This window comes from Equus asinus, chromosome 20 (genome assembly GCF_041296235.1).
Source record: "Equus asinus isolate D_3611 breed Donkey chromosome 20, EquAss-T2T_v2, whole genome shotgun sequence".
Lineage (NCBI taxonomy): Eukaryota > Metazoa > Chordata > Mammalia > Perissodactyla > Equidae > Equus > Equus asinus.
The window spans coordinates 14,005,706-14,029,821 of NC_091809.1; the positions used below are offsets into that span (position 1 = coordinate 14,005,706).

General features: G+C 62.2%; 2 protein-coding genes across 6 annotated transcripts in view; one reads left to right on the plus strand and one right to left on the minus strand.

Annotated features, from left to right (window-relative positions):
- Positions 1 to 13,707, minus strand: DOHH (deoxyhypusine hydroxylase). Of its 4 annotated transcripts, none has more exons than XM_070491715.1 (5): positions 13,529 to 13,707; positions 4,324 to 4,645; positions 2,284 to 2,360; positions 787 to 1,027; positions 1 to 695 (listed from the first exon to the last, which is right to left on the minus strand). In XM_070491715.1, exons 2-5 carry the CDS (start codon positions 4,595 to 4,597, stop codon positions 346 to 348), a joined length of 942 nt encoding a protein of 313 aa, XP_070347816.1. In that variant the 5' UTR covers positions 4,598 to 4,645; positions 13,529 to 13,707; the 3' UTR covers positions 1 to 345. The 4 variants fall into 4 exon arrangements, with proteins under 4 accessions (XP_070347816.1, XP_070347814.1, XP_070347815.1 ...); XM_070491713.1 differs by lacking the exon at positions 13,529 to 13,707 and adding an exon at positions 8,072 to 8,319; XM_070491714.1 differs by lacking the exon at positions 13,529 to 13,707 and adding an exon at positions 8,118 to 8,307.
- The window catches only part of FZR1 (fizzy and cell division cycle 20 related 1), a 22,005-nt gene continuing 10,776 nt past the window's right edge, over positions 12,888 to 24,116 (plus strand). For both annotated transcript variants that reach the window (XM_070491711.1, XM_044752640.2), the window contains exon 1: positions 12,888 to 13,028. The gene's annotated coding sequence lies outside the window, so the exon portion shown is untranslated. The remainder of the gene's footprint in view (positions 13,029 to 24,116) is intronic.

The following is a 24,116-nucleotide window of genomic DNA, read 5'->3' on the forward strand; positions in this document are numbered from 1 at the left end:
TCACGCTTGGCAGAAATAATTTAATGGTCCATCCGGGCAAGTGTCCTGGGGTCCGCCTGGCCCTCCCCGCCGGAGCAGTCCCCGGACGCCCACAGCCCCTCCGCAGGCCCGGGGGAGGCGGGGGGACGGGTTTCAGCAACGCCTCTCATTCCTAGAGGGACTGGGCCGCGGAACCCCCACCTCGGAGCCCAGCCCCGCCCCCCAGATGCCCACCCAGCCGACACCCCGCCCCCCGGGAGCACTGCGGAGACCTCAGCCTGGCCCCGGGAGCTTGCGATCGCTGGGCACTCAACAAGCCAAAGCAGCCGGGTCTGGGCCAGCGGACGGCCCCCGGGGGCAGGCGGTCTAGAGGCGGGGGTCGGGGCCGGGGTCGGGGTCGGGGGGCGGCGCGCGCAGGCGCTCCAGGCCGTCCGCGTACTGGAAGGCCGCGCCGCTCTCGTGCGCGTACAGGTCCAGGGCCACCGCGCAGCTCTCCCGCACCACGCGCTCGGGGTCGCCGGCGTGCGCGCGCAGCGCGGCCAGGCAGGCGGGCCTGGCGATGGCCCCCAGCGCCTCGGCGCACTCGTGCCGCACCATCGGGCTCTCGGCGCGCCGCGCCAGGGCGGCCGCCAGCGCGGGCACCGCCGCCTCGTGCTGCAGCTGGCCCAGCACGTAGCCGACCTCGTGGCGGAACAGGGCGCTACCGCAGCGCAGGCCTGCGGGGGTGGGAGGGGGGGACAAGAAGGGCTGGAGAGGGGGCTCCCCATCTGCAGGACGCCCCGCCCGGGCCCCGGGGTCAGCGCTCACCCTCGGCCAGCGCCAGGGCGGCCTCCTCGCCGCCGGTGTCGCGCAGGGCGAACATGGCCCGGTAGCGGTCGAAGAGCGGCCGCGCCTCGTCCAGCAGCGCCGCCCGCAGACGCCCCACGTTGCGCTCCTCGGCCGGGGGCGCCGGGTCCACCGAGAGGTAGGGCCCCTTGGGCGCCGGCGCGCCACCGCGCTGCTGCAGCCACTCCAGCCGCCGCACGGCCAGCTGGCACGTCTCCGCCACCTGCAGGTGGTCCACACAGCAGCTGTCAGGACCGGGCAGGCCAAGGGACCCCCCCCCCCACCCCCGCGGTGGGCATGACAGCCCCCTCCCTGCCCTCCAGGGCTCCATGCTTAGTGGGGGCTTACGGGATTAGGGGGTGACCAGGGGGACACAAGGCCAGGAGGGGCTCAATGTGGAGGTGACATCAGAACCAAGGGGGAGAGGGAGTCAGGTGGAAACAGCCGTGCAAAGGCCCTGAGGCAGGACCGTGCCGCACACGTCTGGGAAGAGCAAGCCAACTGAGGGGGAATGAGCAACAGAGGCGAGGTGAGGTGGTCGGGCCACTGTTCAGGGCCTGCGGGCCCCAGCGAGGACGTGGGACGCTGTCCTAACGATGATGATAAACCAGGAGTGCTGGAGCCATAGAACACGTCAAGAGACTTCAGCGTGCCATACATCCCTGGCTGCCAGAGGGGAGACGGGGGGCGGGCCGTGGGAAGTAGATATGGCAGGTGGCACGCATGTGCAGAGCAGCGGAAAGGTGGAACAGCCCAAATGCCATCAGCTGATGATGGACAAATGCAATGTAGTATCGATGCTTAGAATGGAATATTACGTAGCCGTGAAGAGGAGCGAGGCCCTGACACAGCCGCATGTGGACGGACCTGCACACACGACGCTCAGGGAGAGGAGCAGACACAGAAGGACACACAGCGTGTGACCCCATGGACATGAAACGTCCAGATCCACAGACAGAGAGCGGGCTCGTTGGTGGAGGGGCTGGGGGTGTGGGGGGGTGACTGCTGATGGGATGGGGTTTCCTTTTGGGGGATGGAATGTTCTGGAACCAGACAGAGGTGATGACTGCATAGCTCTGGGTATGCCCTGCCACCCAATGTACACGGGCAAAGAGTGAATTTTAGGCTGTGTAACTTATCTCAATAAACCTGTTATTAAAGGAAAAAGAAGGAAAGGTGGCAGGGAGGGTCTGGAAGAGGTGGGTGGGCCGGGGGCGGGCGGGGGGGACCCTGGCGGAGGGACTGGACGTGGGAGACGCGGGACAGCGGCGAGGTGGGCTCCATGCGGCTCAGGGCCGGGCGGCGCGGGCTGGTCCCCGGCATCCGGAGCCCTGCTCTGCCCCGTGGGGCAGCAGCCCCCCTGGCGGCTGCCTCCTGTCCCGCATCCCTGGCCCCGCGGTCGCCCTGGCAACCAGACCCAGGGGGGAGGGCTGGTCCTGGGACCCGGGATGGGCGGGGAGAGGGCGGGTGGGGCGTTACCTCGACGACGGGGTCGGCCTCGAACTCCTTCAGGACCTCCAGCACTTCGGGGCTCCCGATGGCCCCCAGGGCCTCCCCTGAGAAGACAGGGCAGAGCGCTGTCGGCCGGCCAGGGAAACGTCCTGGGACCCTGCCAGCCAGCGACACAGCCCCTCGGGCTGCCCTCCCCACAGCTCTGCCCTGCTGTGCGGTCCCACCCCCGCCTGGCCGGTGGCAGCAGGAGCGGAACAGCCCGCGAGCTGGCCCTTCCCCAGAAGCTGGACTTGACTGGAACTGGGCTGGGACGCGACCCGGCCCACACCAGAGCTCACGGCCTCAATGGGGAGATGCAGACAAGCGTGTCATGACGACTTGGGGTCACAGGTGACAAGGGGCTCCAAGAACATTCAGAGGAGTGGAGCCCATCAGGGAGAGCCCCCCGGAGGAGGAGGCTCAGCTGACCATGGCAGGGCTTGACGGCAAGGCCTCTGGGTGAGAGGGGATGGCACGTGCCAAGGCCCTGGGGTGGGCAGGTGGAGTGGGGGTCGCCGGTAGGCAGGGGCAGGTGTGCAGAAACTGGGCAGCAGGTGTGGGACTGGGCAGGGCCTTGTGGGCCACAAGGAGGAGTGTGACCGTTTTCCCAGGGCCACAGACGGGTGCTGAGCACGGTGGAGACCCGAGGCCTCCTTCAGTCACTCCCTCCTTGTGCTCTACAAACCGGTGGAGGATGCTCTTGCCCACAATCCAGAACATCCTCCTGGACCTGAATCTGAGTTGGTCCCTCCCTCCTCTGCCTGCAGCCCTCCAGGCTCCCCCTCCCTCAGGGGGGAAGCTGGAGTCCTCCCCATGGCGTCCCAGGCCCCGCATGACCTGCCCCGCCCCCTCCCCGCCCTCCCTCCTCCCTCTGCTCCAGCCTCACAGGCCTCCTTGCTGTTCCTCCCACATGCCAGCCTCGGGCCTGCCCCAGGGCCTTTGCACAGGCTGTGCCCTCTGCCTGGAACACCTTTCCCCAGATATCCACCCAGATAACTCCCTCACTGCACTCAGGTCTCTGGTCACCGATTACAATTTGTGACACCTCCAGCCCCCTCGCCTGTTCTCGGCTTTACTGTTCTCCTTAGCACTTATGGAAGTCTTTCCAGCCTAACACGACTGGGCGCTCTGCAAAATCACACTCAAAATAGCAGAGCCTCTGGGAAGGGCGAGGTTTGGGGTGGGGCGTGCTTGTAAAGCGGCTCCAGCAAAAACAGTCACGGGAATCTAGAGAGTTCCCTGGGGCAGCCGGGGCTGGGGGCCGGCCTCAGCAGAGAGACTGGCTCGGGGAAGGTTCAAAATGCCCGGAAACCATCGAATGGAAACCCAGGCCCGGCTGACGACCTGGCAGCGAGCTCGCCGGGCACAGACACGCGGCCTCGGCGGCCCAGGCCCGCCAGGGGCGCTGCTCCTTTGTTTCCTGTCTGTGTCCCTCACAAGACCAGGGCCTGGTACACAGCAGGCGCCCAATAGATGTCTGTCCGATGAAAGAAACGAATGAACGAAACAGACATCAGGGGCTGGCTGTCTGTGGCCAACACCTGTCTTCGTAGGAGCGAGGAATGGTTTTTGACAGTTTTAAAATCAAAGGCAGGATGCCGGCCCGGTGGCATAGTGGTTAAGTCTGTGCACTCTGCTTAGGCAGCCCAGGGCTCATAGGTTCGGATCCTGGGAGCGGACCTAGTACTGCTTAGCAAGCCACGCGGTGGCAGCGTCCCACATACCAAATGGGGGAAGATGGGCACCACTGTCAGCTCAGGGCCAATCTTCCTCAGCAAGGAAAAAAAAAAATCAAAGGGCTAATATTTTATGACACGTGAAATTCAACTCTCAGGGTCCACAAAGGGGTTCTGACCCGTGCCACACCGGTGTGTTGATGGCGGCTTTTATGCCACGATGGCAGAGGGGAGCTGTGGTGACAGAGACTGGCCTGCCCCGTATGGAGAAGTGTCCTGGCAGAGATCATGCAGGCGGACATGGACGCGGGAGGCCGAAGGGGACAGACGGCTGGGGGGGGGGGCCACTCACCCGCCTCGTGGCGCACCATGGGCTCCTGGCGGGTGTCCCGCAGCACGTCCACCAGCACGGGCACAGCCCGCGGGTCCTGCAGCTGGCCCAGGCAGTAGGCCAGCTCGTGTTTGAGCAGCGCGGAGTCATCATTGAAGGCCCGGCTGATCCAGGCGATGGCCGCGGGGCCGCCGAGGCCGCGCAGCGTGAAGAGCGCCCGGAAGCGGGCCTGTAGGGGCTGCTGCGGGTCCACCAGCGAGCGCCCGATGGCTTCCACCTCCTGCTCGGTCACCATGGCGCCCGCCCCGCTCCGCCTGCTGTGGGCCCGCCCGGGCACGAGAACCTACAGCGGAAACCGGGCGGCAGGTCAGGGACGTCCTTCGCCCGCTCATGGGGTTGTTGGTTGACGTTTGGACCTGGGCGGGGTGGTTTTCTGGGTGGAAAGCTGAGCTCTGGCCTCACCTGCTTGCTGTGTGGCCTTCCCTCTCTGGGCCTCTCTTATACATCAGCAATGACCTCTGCTGGTCTGCCCTCCACACCACAGCGAGGGACTGTGGCGGCTGGTCCCCTCGATGACCCCAATGCCCCCCACCTCCTGCTGTTCCTGACCTGGGGGGCCCTCCCACACGGAGCCTGTGCGAACAATGGGATGTGGCAGAAATGACTTTGGAGGGGAGGTCGTGACAGGCCCTGTGGCTCTGTCCACTGCTCTGGGATCACCGGCTGTGGGGCAGCCATATGATGAGGAGCTGAGGCCTCCCCCCAACAGCCGGGAGAGCGCGGAGGGTGGGAGCGGTTCCTCCACCCCAGTCCCGCCTCCAGAGGACGCAGCCCTGGCCACTGTCCTGACGGCAACCCCCCGAGAGATCAGAGCCGGGGCCACCCAGCTAGGCCAGGCCCGGATCCCTGGCCACAGAAACTGGGGCGGTAGTATTTCCTGTTGGTATAGCTGCTAAACAGGGGGTAACTGGTCACTTGGCACAGGTAACGGATAGACGAATCCTTTCCGTATAGAAACAGGACCACGTGACTCCCTCACAAGACCCTCCTATGGCGCCACATTACTCCAAACTCCTTGACAGTCCCCAAGGCCCCCCATTACCTGCCCCGTCCCCTCTCTACCCTCCCCTCCTCCCTCTGCTCCAGCCACACGGCCTCCTCGCTGTTCCTCCAACATGCCAGGCCTGGTCCTGCCCCAGGGCCTTTGCACGGGCTGTTCCCTCCCTCAGAAACACTCTTCCCCAAATGCCCCCATGCTCACTCTCTCACTTCCTTGGTTCCCAATGTCACCTCCTCAGGGGAGCCTTCCCTGATCACAGTCTTTGACGCTACGCTCCTATCCCTTTTCCTTTGTTCTGCTTTGTCTCTCTTCAAAGTGCTGGCCACCACCAGATAGCGTACTGGATATTTTTCGGTTTAGCTGGTGATGGTCGGCCTTACCCTTCACCAGAATATGAGAACTCTGAAGGCAGGGACCGAGACTCTGAGAGTCACCGCTGTCCTCCCAGCACACAGTAGGTCCTCAGCAAAAACAATAACCGTAACAGTAACGGCAGCTGACACTGACACAGCAGGAGCTATGTGCCTGGCATCTGGAAGCTCTCTTCATTCGTGAACTCACCACAAGCCTACGAGAGAGGCACTAGGACCGTCACCATTTTACAGGACTGTTTATGGGACACCACACCCAGCCCGGGAGGAGGGTCCCCTCTCTGTCCTCTAGACCAGTGAGGACCCGGCAGACGCCTCATGAACACGACAGGCAGGCTGTGGCACGTCGGCAGCCCTCTGACCCAGCAGCGTCAGCAGGGCCGACCGCAGCCGCCTGAGCACAGACGACCCTTGGGGCGGTCGCCCCTCAAAAGAGGGGCCACCAGGGACCACCGAAGCCGGGAGGGAGCGAGCCGGCAAGGCCTTAGGGCCCGAGGAACCCGACTCTTTGTTCCACCCAAACGAGCAGCGACGTGCCTGGGGTCACACAGCAAGTCGAGGACAGAGAGGAGCCAGCACTCCTGACTCCCGGGCTGCGGGGGGGGCCGGCCCTCAGGACACCTGGGAAAGGCCCCTCGTCACCTCCTCACCCCGGGAGACCTTAAACTCCTGGGAAAGAAGGGGAATCTGGCCAAGAAGGCGGCTCCAGCGACAAGAGAGGAGCCAAGAAGAGAGATTGTGGCTGGAGCTGAAGCGGGGCAGACATCTCTGAGTCTGGTTTCTTCGGCTGGAATAAACCCATGAACAGCTCATCGATGGAAGTCAGGGTCCCTTCGAGGCTCAGCTCAGACATGACCTTCGGGAGAGGCCTTCCCCGACCCCCCGTTGGAAGGGTGCAAACCCTCGGTCCCCAGCACCCCTTCCTCCCCCATCACATCCGTCTACCGTCCCCTGACGTCCTATGTATTTTACGGATCTGTTTCTTCCTAGAAAGCAACCTCCATGAAGACAGGGTTTAAAACACACATATATATATATAATATATACACGCAGATCTGTGTGCACACACAAAGAAAACCAGAGCCGGCATGAAATCTTTCCTGGGGAGCCCGACAAGGCAGGGGACACCCAGCCACCCGGAAGCCTGCCACTCACACCTCAGGCCTGTCTGTCAGTGGGAAGGGGCACCCGGTGGACGTGGGGTTGAAGGGATCGGCCCCCAAAATCAAGGCAGAACCAGGGCAGCCGCCCCCCGCCCCCCACGAAGGTCTCTCAGAGACGGACACGGTGAGGGAGTAAGGGATGGAGGAGGCGGCCGGATCCTCGGAACCCCTCTCACCCCCCCTAGACTTCTCTACACCACGACCCCCCAGCACCAAGATCCCCGCAGCTAGACTCCCCCCGGAGAGGGGTCGCCCCACCCGGGATCGGTCTCCATGGAAGAGAACCCCCCCACTCTCCGCCCAGGAACCGGATGCCTCAAGATCTGTCCACGCGGAGCCCCGAGTACGGGGTCCCTCATGGGTTGGTGCTCCCAGGACCCCGGAAAAGGGGTCGCCCGATATGGGACACCCCCCGCCCCCACCACCACGCGCTGGCTGCCCAGCGATCCCCGGAGCCACGGTCCCCAGAACCCGGGGGAAAGAGCCCGCCGGGACCCGGGATCGCTCAGGAGGAGGCCCCTCAACCCCCACAGCCAAGGAATCCAAGATTCGGGCGCCCACAGCGAGCCGTACCCCCCTCGCCCGCCCGCCAGGCCCAGCTCCGCACCGTGCTCCCGCCGCCGCCGCCGCTGCCGCTTCACCGACCGCGACGCTCGCGGCGCGCTCTGGGAGCCGCCATCTTGGCGCCCACGTGACCTGGCCGGACGGAACCAACGCAGCGCCGCGGGGGGGAGGAGTCCAGTCAAAGTCGCCGCGGCGCGGGGAGACCCGGAAGCGCGAGTGGGCTCCGGTGCCAGCGCTCACACTCACACAGCAGGCAGAGTCTAAGGACATCCCTCAGGGAAGGGGAAGGGCAACTTCCATCCTTTCCCCGGAACAGAGTCTCTCCGGCCTCCCCCCCAGGACCAGTGGAAATGGTTTGTGCCGATCCCGCCCTGAGCTGGAGAGGGCCCAGGTTCTGTCATCCGGCTGACGGTTACAGAGGGTTTCCCCGTGGGCCCGGGGCTGTGTTCAATCTGGGAAGCCACGGGGCCCCGTGCCGGGTGGGATCGGCCCCGAGGATGCTCTGGGGGAAGGAGATAGGCCCGGGGCTGCAGGAAGCAGATATGGAAGCCACACCCAAGCCCAAAGCGAGGCTGTGTACGCAGAGAATTTGGAATCTTGAACCTGCAGACCTGTTGAGAAACTGATAGCAGGAGAGACGTCTGCACCTGCTCGCACCTTCTGTGGCTCCTCGACGCTTGGCCGTGGAACCCACAAGATCAAACTCAAGGTGTCAGTGGGGCCGCGCTCCCTCCGAGGCTCTAGGGGCGGGATCTTCCTGCCTCTTCCAGCAGCTGGTGGTGGCCAGCAATCCTCGGCGCTCCTTGGCTTGGAGACACGTCACTCCAGTCTCTTCCCTCATCTTCCTGTGTCTGTGACTAAACCTTCTTCTTATAAGCACCAGTCACTGGATTTGGGGCCCACCCCACTCTAGTATGACCTCATCTTAACTTGATTCCATCTGCAAAGACCCTATTTCCAAATAGGGTCCCATTCACAGGTACCGGGGGTTAGGGCTTGAACGTGTCTTTTGGGGGGAACACGATTGAGCCCAGCACGCTTCGTTAGATTTCCCATCTCAGCTTGGGCGTCCAGCCTGGCGCCTGCGCCAACCCAGGCTGAGCGAGAGACGTCCTCTGGGCTCCTGCAGCCCCCTGCTCGCTCTCAGCCCCCCAGGCAGATCCCAGGAATAATTTATTGCCTGTATACAGGGCTCTGTCACCCCTCTGGACTTCTAGTTTGTCAAAACGTGAGCCGCTGCTAAAAGATGGCGAATTAAATAGGAATTGCATGATGCTTTCCGCAAGTGGAACCAATTTGCTCAGCCGTGCCGGGGGTGAGCACAAAATTGAAGGAGGTGCCCCAAAACTCAGTAAATAAGGTCCATACTATTTAAATACAATTTTTTTTGAATTGACATTTCTCTTGAGATCATTGTAGAGAAATAATTGTAAGAAATAATACAGAGGACGCAAGGTACCCTTCCCTTCTCCCAGTTTCCCCCAAAGGTAACTTTGCGCAAAATACACGCAAACTGCTAGTATAATATCATGACCGGGAGGTTGACGTTGATAGAATACACACCAACCTGATACAGATTGCTCAGTTTTACTTGTACTGTCCTCATTTACGTGTTTGTGTGGATTATGTTCTATGCAATTGTATCACTGTGTACTTTTGTGTGTCCTACCACAACGATGATACAAAACAGTGCCAGCCCCCCAAATGTGGCAGGCTGAATAATGACCCCCGCAAAGATAATCTTGAGTACCCGTGAATATGTTGTTTTAAGTGGTAGGAAAGGAATTTTGCAGATGGATTAAGTTACAAATCTTGAGATGAGGGACCACCCTGGATTCCCGGGGCCCAGGGTCACCCCAGGGTCCTGAGCAGAGGGAGGCGGGAGGGTCAGAGGCCGAGATGGAGACGCTGCGCTGCTGGCCGTGCCAACGGAGGAAGGGGCCCCGAGCCCAGGACGCGGCGCCTCTGGAAGCTGGACGAGGCGGGACACGCTCCTCCCCTGGGGCCTCCGGGGGACCCGCCCTGCCCTCACCTGGGTTTAGCCCCGAGAGACCCATTTCAGACTCCTGACCTCCAGAACGGTAAAATAATAAATTTCTGTTGTTTTTAGCCACTAAATTTATGGTAATTTGTTACAGCAGCCACCAGAAACTAATGCACAGTGATCTCCCATGTTGCCCTTTTATAACATGTCCCTCTCTTATTAATGCAATATTTTAAAAAATCAAAATTAATGCAAAAAAAATCCAAACTTGTAAAGAAAGACAAGATTCAACTTTGCCCTTGCACAACTCAAATACCTGGCTCACCCTAATCCCAGCCCTGTTGGATACTGTCTTTATTTAAAATAAAACAACCAAGGGGCCAGCCCGGTGGCACAGCGGTTAAGTTTGCTCGTTCCGCTTTGGCGGCCCGGGGTTCACCGGTTCGGATCCCGGGTGCGGACATGGCACCGCTTGGCAAGCCATGCTGTGGCAGGCGTCCCACATATAAAGTAGAGGAGGATGGGCACGGATGTGAGCTCAGGGCCAGTCTTCCTCAGCAAAAAGAGGAGGATTGGTGCCAGATGTTAGCTCAGGGCTAATCTTCCTCCAAAAAGAGTAAAATAAAACAACCAAGTCAGATGGCACAGGTGGAATTCCGATTTGCTCACTTTCTTTTCTCCCTGAGTGCTAAGTCCTGTCTGAAATGAAAGTAGGCACTATTATGGATTTAGACATTTTTTTCACCACCATCAGGATTTTTTAAAAACATCTAGTGCAGCTGAATTGTTTCATTCTACTTGTCACGTTTTAGCTGGAATGTTGATCATCTTGGTTTGGAGCGAGGAGCTGTAAATATTACACACATTTACTGAATCTGCTACTGGGCCTGAGGAGAGAGAGAAAGCAGACCTAGTTTGCAGAGGCAGATATTCAAGAAGTTTCTTCATTCGAAGTTTATTGACCTCCACCCTGTGCCCGGCACTGCTCTGGACATTCTTTGTGCAGTAGAATTGTCTACGATGGACGTATTCTATATCTGCACCATCCAATGTGGTAGCTACTAGCAAGACGGGGCTGTGGAGCACTTGAAATGTGGCCAGCGCCACTACAGAACTGATTTTTAAATTTTTAAAATTTTAAGTAATTTAAATGGAATCAGAGAAATCTGATACTCGATTCAGTTACTGGAACACTTATAAGCATGCTTGGAACACCTGGGGCATGTGAATCTGCTTTTTCCACTGTAAATTTTATAAAACACACAGATCAAATATTACTAATGAAAATTGGCACCCAGGGGCTGGCCCGGTGGCGCAGGGGTTAAGTGCACATGTTCCACTTCGGTGGCCTGGGGTTCGCCGGTTCGGATCCCGGGTGAGGACATGGCACCGCTTGGCACGCCATGCTGTGGTAGGCGTCCCACATATAAAGTAGAGGAGGATGGGCACCAATGTGAGCTCAGGGCCAGTCTTCCTCAGCAAAAAGAGGAGGATTGGCAGCAGATGTTAGCTCAGGGCTAATCTTCCTCAGGAAAAAAAAAAAGAAAGAAAAAGAAAATTAGCACCCAAATTGAGATAGGCTGTCCGTGTACAACATGCACCGGATTTTAAAACTTAGTGTGAAAACAGTAACATAAAATACCTCGTTGATATTTGTTGATTTTGTTAACATGCTGAAATGTAAATATTTTTGACGTATCAAGTTAATAAAATATATCATTAAAATTAATGACACTGGCTTCTGTGTATTTTTCAATGTAGCTACTGGAAAAATTTAAATTCCTTGTGTGGCTCTCGTTATGGTTATGCTGATGGCTCTGTTCTAGATCCTACGGTGGTTGCGGAGTTCGCGGAAATCAGATAAATGTGCATTATATAATATATATAATTTCATACCAAATGAAGAAACAGAAGTCGTGTACCATGAGGTCTCTTTCCTTTCAAAGCTTTGCCCAAATGTCATCTTTGCAGTGGGACCTTGTCTGATCACCATAGTTGACACTGTAACCCCTCACTCCCTTTTTCCTTTTTTCGTTCTTCCCTATAATTCAGCTCCAGGCAGACAGAAATTTTTTTACAAGAGGTTTATTGAGGTATAATTCACATACTGTACAATTCACTCATTTAAAGTGTACAATTCAGTGTTTTTTAGCGTATTCAGTTGTGCAACGATCATCACATCAATTCTAGAACATTCTATCACCCCAGTGGGAAAGTCCCTGGCTGTCACTCCCCACTCCTTTCTTCCCTCCAACCCCTGGCAAACACTAATTCATTTTCTGTTCCTATAGATGTGCCCGTTCTGGACATGTCATATCAATGGAATCACACACCAGGTGGCCTTTTGTGTCTGGCTTCTCTCACTGAGCGTCATGTGTTCAAGTTCCCTCCACATTGCAGCTGTGTCAGGGCTTCACTCCTTTTCATGGCTGAATAATATTCCAGCGTGTGGATGGACCACATTTTGTCCATCCATTCATCCACTGATGAACATTTGGGTTGTCGGCACTTCTTGGATATTATGAATAACGCTGCCATGAAATTCATATACAAATTTTTATGTGGGCACATCTTCAATTCTCTCGGGTAGATACTTAAATCGTGGCTTTGCTGGGTCATCTGGTAGTTCTATATTTAACTTTGTGAGGAACTGCCAGACTGTTTTCCACAGTGGGTGCCCCTTTGACCCTCCCACCAGCAACGTGGGAGGGTTCCAGCCACTCCACATCCTCGTCAACACTTATTTCCTGTTTTTGTTTTGTCGTATCATAGCTAGCCTAGTAGGCGTGAAGTGCTGTCTCACTGTGGTTTTGATTTGCATTTCCCTGATGACTAAGGATGATGAGCATCTTTTCATGACCTTATTGGCCATTCATTTATTTTCTTTGGAGAAATGTGTTTGGATCCCTCGCCCATTTTTTGAGTAGGGATTTTTTTAAGCCTGTTTGTTTTGTTCCCTGCTTCCAGGGCCGGGAAGAGCCCTCAGTAGGAGCGCCATCAATGTGGGATGAATGAATGGATGTCTTCAGGCTGGCAGTGGGGTTTGCACGTCCGGCCAGTGCACCTGTCGCTGAGTTCCATCCGCGCTCATCACGCGGCGTGACCGCCTCGTCGCGGCGTGGGTCCGCCCTCGGGCCCCCGTTTCGGTCACTGTCCCCTACTAAGAAAAGAGCCACGCCCTAAACCGAGCACAGCCATCTCCCCAGACTCCACGCAGCCGCCTCCGCGGGGCCGCCCGTCCGGTTCCGGCCGCGGTTGCCCTTGGCAACGCGTGGCGCCGCGCTTCCTGTATTGATTCGAATCGCGGGCGACGTCACGTCCTCCCGAGATGCTCGCCGCGCGCAGGCGCAGTCCGCGGGGGTGGGCGCGGGGGCGTGGCCGGCCGCGGGAGCGCGCGCGGCGGAGGAGGGCGCCGGGAGGCCGCGGAGCAGCTACCGCCGCCATATTAAGGAGCGCGGAGCCCGGGGTCCCGTCGGCGGCGGCCGCGGCCGGACCCGGTGGAGCTGCGGACGGCGGAGGCGGGCGCGGGGCGGCGCCGGGAGCGGCGGGGCCGGCGGAGCCAGCGGGCGACGGGAGCGAGCCAGGTGAGGCGGCGGGGTCTGGGGACCCGCCCCCCCCGCGCCCGAGCCGCGACCCCCGAGCCGGGCCGGGCCTGGCGGCGGCGCGAACCCTCCCCCGGGGCCCCCAAAGCCGAGCCGGCGCCCCGGGCTGCGACTCCCCGCGCTCCGGGCCCTCCGGGAGCCGGGCGGACCCCCTGAACTCCGCCCCCCGAGCCCAGCGAGGCCCGGGGGGAGCTTAGCATCTCTCCTCCCGGCTGAACCCCTCAATCCGGCCCTGCGTGACCCCCAGACCCCGGGCCCCCCGCAGCCCGCCACCTCCCCCCGCATCAGCGTCCACAGCCCCTTTATAAACATGGGGCCGGGCTCTGCCCCCCCCAAACCGGGGATCCCCCACTCCACCCTCCGGAACAGCAGACCCAGCCCGAGCCGGCGCTCTGGCCTGTCAAACCCGGCCCTGCAGGCTCGGAGCATGCCAGCTGGCCCGGCCCAGATTTAAACGGCCCCCAATAGCTGTCACGACTCACCCAGGCTCGAACCGCCCCAATAAAGTCCGATCTGAGTCCTTCGGACCCTGGGACCCCAGGGCCGGGGTGCGGATCCAGGCTGTCCGGGCGCCCATTGTATGCACCGCGCCCCTCTCGCTCCTGGCACCAGAAGCCCTTGGGCGACGCGGGTGGAATGCATAAATGCCCTCCTGGCTCCCGCCCCTCCGCCTTCTGCTCCCCCCGCCCCCAGCCTGACCCTCCCAGAATCACCGTCGCCTGCTTGGGCGCCAACCCCACCAAAATCTGAGCCGGCTTGTCCTTCCCCAGCCGCCCTCCGATCAGGGCCTATTCTGTGTCTTCCTGCAGGCACCAGCCTCCGAGCCTGGGGCCCCCCAAGTGTGGGGTGGTCCCCCCCATCAGGGCCATTGTCCCCCGCTGAGAACTGTGACCCCCTCCCCCCGTTGGTCCTGCGCGGTGTAGACCTGCCCTCACCCCGAGGCCGGGGACCCAGCGCTGTGCTGACGTCCAGCCTAAACCTGTTTTGTTCTTCTCTGTTCTCTCCCCCCGCCCAAATCATCTCCTCATTCGGGGTGCCCCTGGGGCTGGGAACTGATCCTCCCCGAGCCCGCTCCGCTCCCCAGTCCCCAAGCGATGACCTCATGCCTCTCGTGGGGAGGCTGCCCGCCCTCCTCCATGCCCACTCCTTACCGGACTTGAATGAGGACCGTTTGTCTAAAGAAAAGGCATCCACCAGCGCCTGTGCAGCCGCCCCCAGATCCGTCCTCAGGGTTAGAGACGGGGCGGGAATTTGAAGGGAAGGAGGTGGGGTGGGTTCGGGACGCAGGGAGCCCATGAGATCCTCTGGGGACAGTCCCGGAGTGGTGCACGTTGTCCCCCAGAACGCACCCTAGGCTGCTCACCGGGCAAATTTCTTTGACGTGGAGGACCCTGCCGTCTGGGCGATGCTGGGCGCGTCCCTCCTGACCCGGGGTGGAAGCAGGTGGGCTGGCCATCGCGCTGCGCTTTGCACAGCTGGCGAGGTTGGGTTGCTTGGGGAGGGTTTTCTGAAGGATGCAGGCTCTCGCTCCCCAAAAGCTGGGGCTCTTGGCCTTGCATAGCTGGGGCAGGGTCTCAGGTGGCTGTGGCAGCCGGCTTCCCCCCAGGCGGTTTCCTGGGAGAATCTCAGAGTCTGTCCCCGGGTCGGGGGTGGTGACTGTTTGGGGGTGGGGGGGACCTGGAAGCAGATAGAAAAGGCTAGGGAGGTTCCAGGTGTGGGTCTGCTTATGGCGCCGGGTCCCCCGCTGTGGACTGGCCTCTGGCCGGGTGGGTTTGTTGCCCGGGACTTCTGGGTTTGGGGACGTCCAGAGTGGGCTTGGCTGTGGTGATGTCGCTGAGAAGGACGAGGACCCAAAAGTCATCCTGTCTGCAGGACCCATCCCGGGGACTCCTGGCTGGCGTCAGGATCGAGGGGCTGGGTCTCTGAGGGACGAGCAAATCTCAGCAGCCTTGTCCTTCCTTCCTTCTATAGAGTGGGGTTCTCCACTTGGGACACTGACCATGTCTGGGGACACTGTGGCTGTCACACTGGGGGAGTTCCTGGCATTGGGCAGGTGGGGCCAGGGATGCTGCTCAGCCCCCCACAGCCCCCAGGACGGCCCCCCAGAGAGTGACCCGGCCCTGATGTCAGCATGTTGGGGGGCACCCTGGACTGGAATATGGACCGTGAGCCCTCTGAGGGCAGGGCTCCGTCCCCAGAGCCTGCGCGGTGCCCTGGGGGGCTGGAGCTGGAGAAGGGCGGGTGCCGAGGGCCAGCCCGGGGGCGCAGGCCTGTGGAGCTGGGAAGGAGTGCTTGGCTGCCCCGCTTGGGTCCTGACGGCTCCCCCCGGTCCAGTGTCTGCCCCACTGGCCTTCTACTCGTCCACTCCCCCGTCACACCCTGCCCACCCCTCACTCGACCTCCCTGGGCTGGGCGTGCTGCAGGGCCGGCCCCATGCCTGCGGTGGGCTGTGGGCTGCGGGCGGCAGGGATTGGAGCCAGGCGAGCCCCGTGGCCCCGCAGCCCCGACCTTGTGGACAGATGCCTGTTGACACCAGGACTCAGGACACAACCAAAGCGCCCCTCATGTGGCATTCTTGATGGCCACACGTCCTTGTGTCTTCGGCAAGTGACTCCTTTCTCCTGCCTCAGTTTCCTCTTGTGTGCATGGAGTTGGAGAACCCGCTGCGCCCTGCCTGCCCTTTCTTCATGCCACCATGCGAGCGTAATGGTGATAGGTGGTGGCCCCGTAACACAGCAGGATGGGGACTCCACCCCCGGCCTCCTGCGCGCTGCCCCCGGTCCTTCAGCTCCTCCCCTCGCTCTTCTTGGGCGTATCTTGTTGATTACTTCTTGTTGGTGACAGCTTTATTCAGATGCAGTTCTTGTGCCGTAGGATTCACTCATTTAAAATGTGAGCTTCAGTGGGTTGCAGTGTCTTTGCAAGATTGTGCATCCATCACCACTGTCTAATCCCAGGATATTCTCATCACACCAAACAGAAGCCCCATCCCATCAGCAGTGCCCCGCCCCCTCCTCAGCCCCTGGCGCCCACGAGCCTGCTGTCTGTGGATCTGCCTGTTCTGGACGTTTCACGTCAGTGGGATCACATGCCGTGTGTCCTTCTCTCCCTGAGCATCGTGTGTTCAGGTCCGTCCACGTGCGGCCGTGTCAGGGCCCTGCTCCTTTTCATGGCTGCGTCGTGTTCTAGCGTGTGGGTGGACACGTGTGCGTGTCCGTTCGCCGGCTGGTGCACCCCTGGGCTGTGCCCGCCTTCCCTGTGGTGAACAGAGCTGCCTGCAGTCGGTCCGGGTTGTGTGTGGCGGCTCTCATTTCCCTGGGCCTCGGCCTCTGCTCCTCTGCACGCCCCTCGGCGGCCTGCCCCTCGTCCTAGCTTCCTGTCCTCGTTCGCTGCTGCTGCCCAAAGCTGGCTCCTGGGGTCCAGACCCTTGTGGCCCGTCCGGGCTCTCTCCTGGGTGTCCAGAGAGGCCGCTCCTGCCTCAGACCTGCCCGGCCCCCTCCCTTTGCTCCGCAGCCTCCCACGGGCTGCTCCTCCCCACCCCTGTCTTCTCAGGACGGCCCCTCTCTCACCTGGACGCGCGGCCCCTCTCTCACCTGGACGCGCACCGCCCACCGGCTCCCTGGCCCCTCTGTCCCACCCCTGCCCCGCACTGCGCAGTGTCTGCACAACACCCCCGCAGCCCAGGAGCGCCCATCTCTCAGAGCCCCTGCCGCCGCCCTGGGCCCTGGGCACAGCCAGGAGACTGCCCTCTGGCTGCGCCTCCTCTCCCGCCCCCGCCCCTCGTGCCCATCACACCCCAGCCTCCCCAGACCTCCGTGTGCTCCAGCCCCCCCTGCTTCCCCGGATCAGACTTGACCCGGGACCCACTGCTCTCTGCCCCTCAGGGAGGGTCTCGTCCCCGCCAGAAGTGCGGCCATGGGGAAGGCTCAGGCTGTACTTGTACTGCGTCCCGCGGTAGGGGGAGGGGCGGGGGGCAGGGAGCAAGGGGGGGCCGACGCTGGGTGGAGGCGGGCTGGCTGTCTGCACTTCTGGAGGGGCGGAGCAGCGAGAGAGGTCAGCGCTGGTCTGTGGATCCAGGGAGACAGTTATTCTGCTAAGGATTCCACTAAACCAGGGGGCCTCCGCCAGGGGGCGTGTCTGTGGCTGTCACACTGGGAGGGTTCCTGGCATCAAGTGGGTGGGGCCAGGGATGCTGCTCAACCCCCCCCCCCCCGCCCCCCGCAGTGTGACGGCTCCCCAGAGGCCGACCTGGCGCCAGTGTCAGCAGTGCTAGCAGGTGGGGGAGGACGGGACCCTGCCCTAAACATTCTAGGTTTTTCCTCCTGTCACCCCCTCTGTGGACTCATGGGTGGGATCCGCAGGGAGGCAGACAGAGGAAGCTAGGGGGTGAGCTCCCCGTGGTGTGTGCAAACGGAGACAAGGGGCTCCGGGAACCTGATAGGCTTGCTTACTGTGATCCCCTTTATGGCCCCATCCGGCCTCGAGTGGGCCCTCTGACAGGCGTCACAGTGACAACCCCGTGTGTGGTCATAGGGCCACGGAGACGAGAAACCTCGGGCTGTCCTCTCTTCAGGCGTTGTGTCTGAGGTGAGAGCACTGCTGCCAGCAGGGTGCCCGCAGGCCATCGTCACAGAAGAAAGGTCCAGAAGACCATGTGTTGACGGAATTCTCACGTCTGGTCTGTGAGCCCTGGGAAACAGTGGCCCTGACTTTCTGCTTTCCAGCTCCGTGATGAGCATGTGGCACGACCTGCACACAGTAGGAGGGCGGTAAACGTCAGCTGAATGAATGAATGAATGAATGAGTGAGTGAATGCATGCTGGATTGTGCTCCCGGGCCCCCGCACCCCGCCAGGCCCCCTGAAATAACTTTCCTATCCTGTGACTCCCATCAGCCCCCAGGAGGGCCTGCGTCTCTGTGCCACGTGCCACATACCGTGCGCCGGGCACAGCCCCTGTTAATCCTGGCGCCTCCGGCCTCATCTTTTGCTGTGTTAGAGGAAGGGGCCGCCAGCTCGTCCTGTGCCCAACGAGGGGCAGGACCTCTCCCCTCCAAGGTCCCAGTCTACTTCCGCCATCATGAGGGCAGCTGCCTGGGGTCTAGGCCAGAGTCGGTGTCCCTCAGACCACGGCCAGCCCTCCTGGCAGACAGTGCCCTCCCTCCCACGTCCGTGACTGAGGCCGCCGCTCCCATCCCTTGGGGGAGGTCGTCCTTTTCACCTGCGGGGGCAGCGTGGGAGGAGCTGGCCTGCCTGGTCACCCGGCCTGCAGCTCTAGGCCTGACCTCACTGGGGCAGCCGCTGTGGCCGCCAGGGCACCTCCCATGCCACACAGCCACCACGCCCTGCATGGATGGAGGAACAGGATGCAGGCGCACCTGGGACCTGCTGTCTGCCTGTCACTGAGCCCAGGGGACCAGCCACCACTTCCTAGTGTCTCCTTTGGGGCGGGCACTCTGCCAGCTGCTCCATAAAGCTGCATCAGTTTCACAGCGACGTTACGTGGTGGTTGATGAAGAGACTGAGGTCCTCAGGGAGGTGGCTGGCCCAGAGTGGCCTGTGAGGGTTGGAGCCAGGGCTCAAAGCCAGGTCTGTCCGTCTCCAGAGCGCACGTTTCTCTGATGCCCCTGCTAGGAGCGTCTGAGGTGTTTTGCTTTACTGTGAGGGGAGGGAGGGGGCCGCGAGGGCCGGCTCCAGCTTGCTGAGCCCGAGGCGGGCAGTTGGATGCCTGCCCCTTTTTCTGGATGGGGCTGTCTTATGTGGCACTTGTCCCCGACCCTTTAGAGGATGGCTGGGAATAAGGCGGCCAGCCCCAGGGCCCAGTGTGATCCCTCACCTTTCTCAGGAGGCAGGGGCTGGCGATCAGGGAGTCTGGGGGCGTCTGGAGCTCGCCGCCAGTGTCCTGGTCCTCCGCCGTGTGCCTCAGACAGCAGCGCCGTCCACTGCAGTTTCGGCCGTCTGCCAAAGCCTGTGCCCTGAAGTGATGTTCCAGGGAGCCCCCGCCATTTGTCACCAGGGTCCCTGATTGGTTGGTCCCCGATGGTACCGGCTGGTGGAGAGTCCCCTGGGGTTGTGCTGACCCCCCAGAGTGTGCCTTTGAGCTGTGGCCAGGCTCGCTGGGTGCTGGCCTGGGCCCCTCGCCCTCGGAGCGGCCTGGGCCGGCGGGCGGGCGCAGCACTGGAACCGGACTGCCTGGGCTCGGCTCCCCGCTCCGCCGCCAGCAGCTGCCGAGCCGGGTGACCACCTGAGAAGGTGGAGATGGGGTCGCGCTGGGGGACAGAACTCTGTAAGGCGCTCGAGAGCTGTGAGCCGTGTTGGCTCTTGGCTGCCGCAGGCGGGGCTCGCCGCTGTCACGTCGTCTTTGTTTGTGTCCTGATGGTCTCCCCACGGGTCCAGGAGTGTGTCCCATTCACGCGGGTGCCTGGTGCCCACTAGGGACGGGACAGGGCAGTGTCCACAGGCTCCTGCTGGCGTACTCTTCCCCTCCCACCCCCGTCTCCGAACCCCATGGGCAGGGCAGATGGCCCCACCTCAAGCTGTTGGCCGGTGCGGTTGCCCCTCAGGGGTTGCAGTTCCTCATTCAGGGAGATGCTGCCCCCAGGGGACGCTGGGCGGTGTCGGGGTGTCAGGGACATCTGTGGCTGTCACACTGGGGGTGCTCCTGGCATCGAGTGGGTAGGGCCAGGGGTGCTGCTCAGACCCCCACAGCGCCCAAGGCAGCCCACCAGAGAATGACCCAGCCCCGATGTCCACAGTGCCGACGGCGACAGACCCTGGTAGAAGCTGCGTCGTAGGTGGTCACACGCAGACACAGTCAGCCGCAGAACCCTGAGTCAGGACTGACCTGTCATGGGGATGTCTCATTTCCTGGGCCTCCTTGAGGACCCAGGCAGATGTAGAAACAGCGGGACCAGTTTTTCAAGACGGGCAGCACCTGGAAGGCCTGACATTTGGCTGAGCTCGTGGAAGCACAGCCTCTGTCCCGGGCGGCCCGGGGCCTGTGCAAACTCGGCAGCAGCGACCGGGCCGCGCCCGCCCCCAGGGAGGCTGTGCGTGGGCTCCCTGCCCCGGTGGTGCCTTCCACGCCGCACCTCTGACCTTGTTTCCTCATCTGGGGCTGGCGGCTGGCTTGGCGAGGTTAGAGCTTGCCCGCGGGCTTGTCCCTTGTCTCGGACTCTGGCCTGCCACTGCTGCAGCCGGAGGAGGGGCTTGCAGGCCTCGGGCACAGATGCTGTCTGAGCCAGCGCACACGTGCCATCGTCTCACTCGTTCACGGCCTCCCTGGCCCAGCCCTGGAGCAGGTCCCCCCTCGGTGCTGGGGTCAGGTCTTTCTCTCTGGGGGTCGTCCTGGATGCTGGGGGAGTTGAGCAGCATCCCTGGCCCCACCCACCCGATGCCACGGGCTCCCCCAGTGTGACAACCACAGATGTCCCCAGACACAGCCCTATGTCCCCTGGGGGCAGGCTATACGGCTAGGCTATTCTCAACCAACTGTCTCGCCCAGGTGCTGGTGCTGGGCGCCCTGGAGCACCGCAGGCCTGGGTGAGGTCAGGGTGGTGTGGGCGCAGGCAGGGCCTCCTCGGGAGGGCAGCGGGCAGTGGGCAGCGTCTGGGAAACGTCGCCCCGCTCCGTCAGTGCCCCAGGACCTCTTTGTCTGGTGTGAGTGGGCCGAGCTCCCAGAGAGGGCCAAGGCCAGGTGGGCATGGGTGTGCACGGGAGGGCAGCTCTGGGGGTCGGGGGTCCCTAACACATGGAACCTCAGCCCTAGCTGAGTAGGGACCTTGGCACTGTCCTGTCGGGTGACGGGATTCATGCCCATTTCCCAGAGGAGCAGGTGAGGCTCAGAGGCAGTGGCAGAAGGCGGGCCTCCTGGCCCTTCACTCTGGGGCCCACAGGGGGTAAGGAGAGACTCTCAAGGGCTGGCTCAGTGGGTGGGCGAGACCCCCAGCGATAGTCTCTTGTGGAGGGGACAGTGGCAGCGGATGGCCAAAGGCCCAGCCCTCCTCCGCAGACCCAAGACAGCAGCGTGCAGGTAGCGGCCCCCCAAGGCGCACCTGCCTGGTCAGCGGGGCGCGGCCGCGGCTCCCTCCCTCACTCACCGCCTGCTCCCTGGTTCTGGGGACTCCACGTCAGCTCTAAACCCTGCAGCCAGGGGCGCCTTTCCCCAGGGCCAGTCAGGTCATCTGCGCTCCCCGGAGTCAGGGACGAGCCACCCCTGCTCTCTCCCATGTTTCGTTAGGAAACTTAGACACTCGGCAGAGGGCTATGCCCCACCCTCCACACTCCTCAGGTCGCGGCCTGGGCCGTGTGCTCCCCTCTTCCAGCTGGTTCTGTTTGAGCAGCTGACATGTCCCCGCGATGCAGAGTCAGGAAGAGCGAGATGAGCTGGCAGGAGGAACGCGGCTTCTGCCTCCTGGTCCTATCCTCGGTGCCCCCCAGAGCTGACCCCGCGTCTGCCACCTTCTCCCGTCTTCAGCAGTCGCTTGTCCTGCACAGCAGGGTCCCATGTGCAGAGGGTCCCGTGGGCCCCCACCCGCCCCCTCGCACTGTAGAGTCCCCTGCGGGGAGATGGCCTCCGTGGCGCAGGTGCTCTGTCCGTCTCGTCTTCTGCGCTCGTGAGCAGCGCGGAGGGCGTCTTCCCGCCTGCGCCCCGTCTCTGGGGGCCCGTTCTTAGAAGGAGGAACACCGCCCTGAAAGGACGTGCGTTTCTGGGTTCTGAGAGAGGTTGCCAAACTGCCCGCCTTCGCAGGCCTGCCGCTCCAGCTCCTGCCAAGAGCGCGGCGCATCTGCGTCTCCGCCCGCCCAGGTGCCGAGGGCGCCTCACCGCGTCTGAGGACGACGCCGGGCTCTTGGGGGACCGTGTCCTCTCCGACTGAGGGTGGGCGGGTATCCTTTCCCGAGACGGTTTGCTCATGTCCTGCCTTTGGGCTGCCCTCGGGTGGCAGATCTGTTTCCTGGTTGTTTCATCCTTTTTTAAAAAATCACTTTGGTGTCTTGTGCAGACACTTTCCGTTTCTCATCCATGGTTCACCTGCCTCTTCCCTTACGGCTTCGGGGTCTTTTGTTCTGTGGTGCAGGAAGCGGTCATCTTGGAGGAGGTGGGCAGGGGCTCCCGAGGCCCCAGGCGTGGGACCGAGGACTCTCAGGTGCCACCTGCAGCTCTCTAGAATGGCTGATTGCAGACTCGCCGAGCTGCACGCCCTGGGCTCTGAGAGCGGGCTGGCAGGGTCTCGGGGCTGCTGGGCAGGCCAGGCTGCGTGCCTTTGTCACCAGCGTCGTGTGGTTTGGGTGTCTGCAGCCCGTCGAATCTGCTCATTAGCGCTCTCCTTCTGAGACCTTGGTCAGCGCCCATAGTGTCTGCCTCCCCCTCCACCTCCTTACGAGAAAGCAGCACGTGCGGAGTGTGGCTGGGGGCGGGGGGTGCTTTAGAAACAGAGAGGCACCTCCCGCTGGGACCTGTTGTCCACGTTTAAAGTCAGAGCCTGCTAAGGAGTTAGTTGTGGCGCGCCTCTGTCTGTGCCGCGCCCGTGGGTCCCTCTGTGGGGCGCTGGGTCTTGGGAACCCGTCCCAGGCTGGCTGCTCGGATCCGCGGGCCCTCGGGCCCCTCCTCCATCTGGGCCCTTCGTCCTTGTCGCCCTTAGTCAGGCAGCTGCTTGTCAGGGACCACTTTTCTGAAACGTGCCTCCTGGGGGCAAGAGCTGCTTCCAGACCCTCTGTCCCACAGGAGCTTGTTCCTGGCCTCCCGCCCCTGCTCGTGTCCCCCACACCCAACCCCGGGCCTGTGGGTGCTCGGCAGAGGTGTGTGTTGGGGGAATGAAGACCTGCCACGTCCCCGACAGAAGTCAGGGTGCAGGGCAGGCGCAGGGAAGCGAGAAGGCAGGGCTGGTGGGCCCTCGGGGTGAGCCGCCCGGGGCCGGGGCAGGGGAGGCCCCCCGGGGCCTGTGACAGGGCCGCAGGATGGCCTCCACCCTCCTCTGCCCTGCCCCTGATGTGTGAGTGTCACAGGTCACCGCCAACTTGATGGCTTAAAACAGCAGAAATGTGTTCTTGCAGTCCTGTTCGTCAGGAGTTGGAATAAGTCTACTTGCACTAAATCAGGGGAGGGCACCCGGGGGCCCCAGGGGAGGAGCGTGTCCCGCCTCGTCCAGCTTCCAGAGGCGCCGCGTCCTGGGCTCGGGGCCCCTTCCTCCGTCCGCACGGCCAGCAGCGCAGCGTCTCCATCTCGGCCTCTGACCCTCCCACCTCCCTCTGCTCAGGACCCTGGGATGAGCCTGGGCCCCGGGAATCCCGGGTCACCCCCATCCCAGGGGCCGCCACTTAACCCATCTACAGAGTCCCCTCTGCCACGTGAGAGAACACACCCACACGTCCGGGGATGAGGACCCTACAGACGTGGCAAGTCCGGAGCCGCTGTGCGCTCAGCAGCCGCCTCTGTCAGTGGGGAGACCCCGGCAGGAGCCGCACGGTGGGACGCAGCCGGCAGCAGAGGGGCGGCTGGTCTGCTGGGGCGGGGGGCGGGGCACGCCTGCAGGACACACCTGTTGCACGGGAAGAGCTGCCTGCCTGCCTGGCTCCGGGACGCTGGGAGCCTCAGCAGCGGCTTCCTGAGGCCTCCTGGGCAGCAGCCGCCCGCCCCCCGTGCCCCCGGGATGGCCTCAGCCTTTTGACTTCTCGTGCGTGCCAGCTGGTCCTGCTCTCAGTACAGTGGGCCTGCACAGAGGGCAGCCTGGGGGCCTCTCCTTCCTTCAGGCCCCCGCACCCTGAGCTGCTCTGCTGGGGAGCGAGCTGCCGCCTCTCTGGAACGGGGCACCGGCGGCACTGGCGGCGCGTGGCCTCCAGCTGGGCTGGAAGCGTGGACAGGGCTGGCTGCTGAGCACATGGACCAAATGTGGCCTTTGCCATGGCTCCCGAGTGCTCACTGCCTAGGAGTGACAGACGAGGCCCCCGTCAGGGCCAGCCAGGGCCGGCTCTGCACACTGCGGCCTGGGAGTTAGCTGGCCTGTCTCCAAACTAGGGGACGCCTCACTGGCCTGACCCTGGGGAAGCGTCCACTGAAGGCAGGAGCGTTCCAG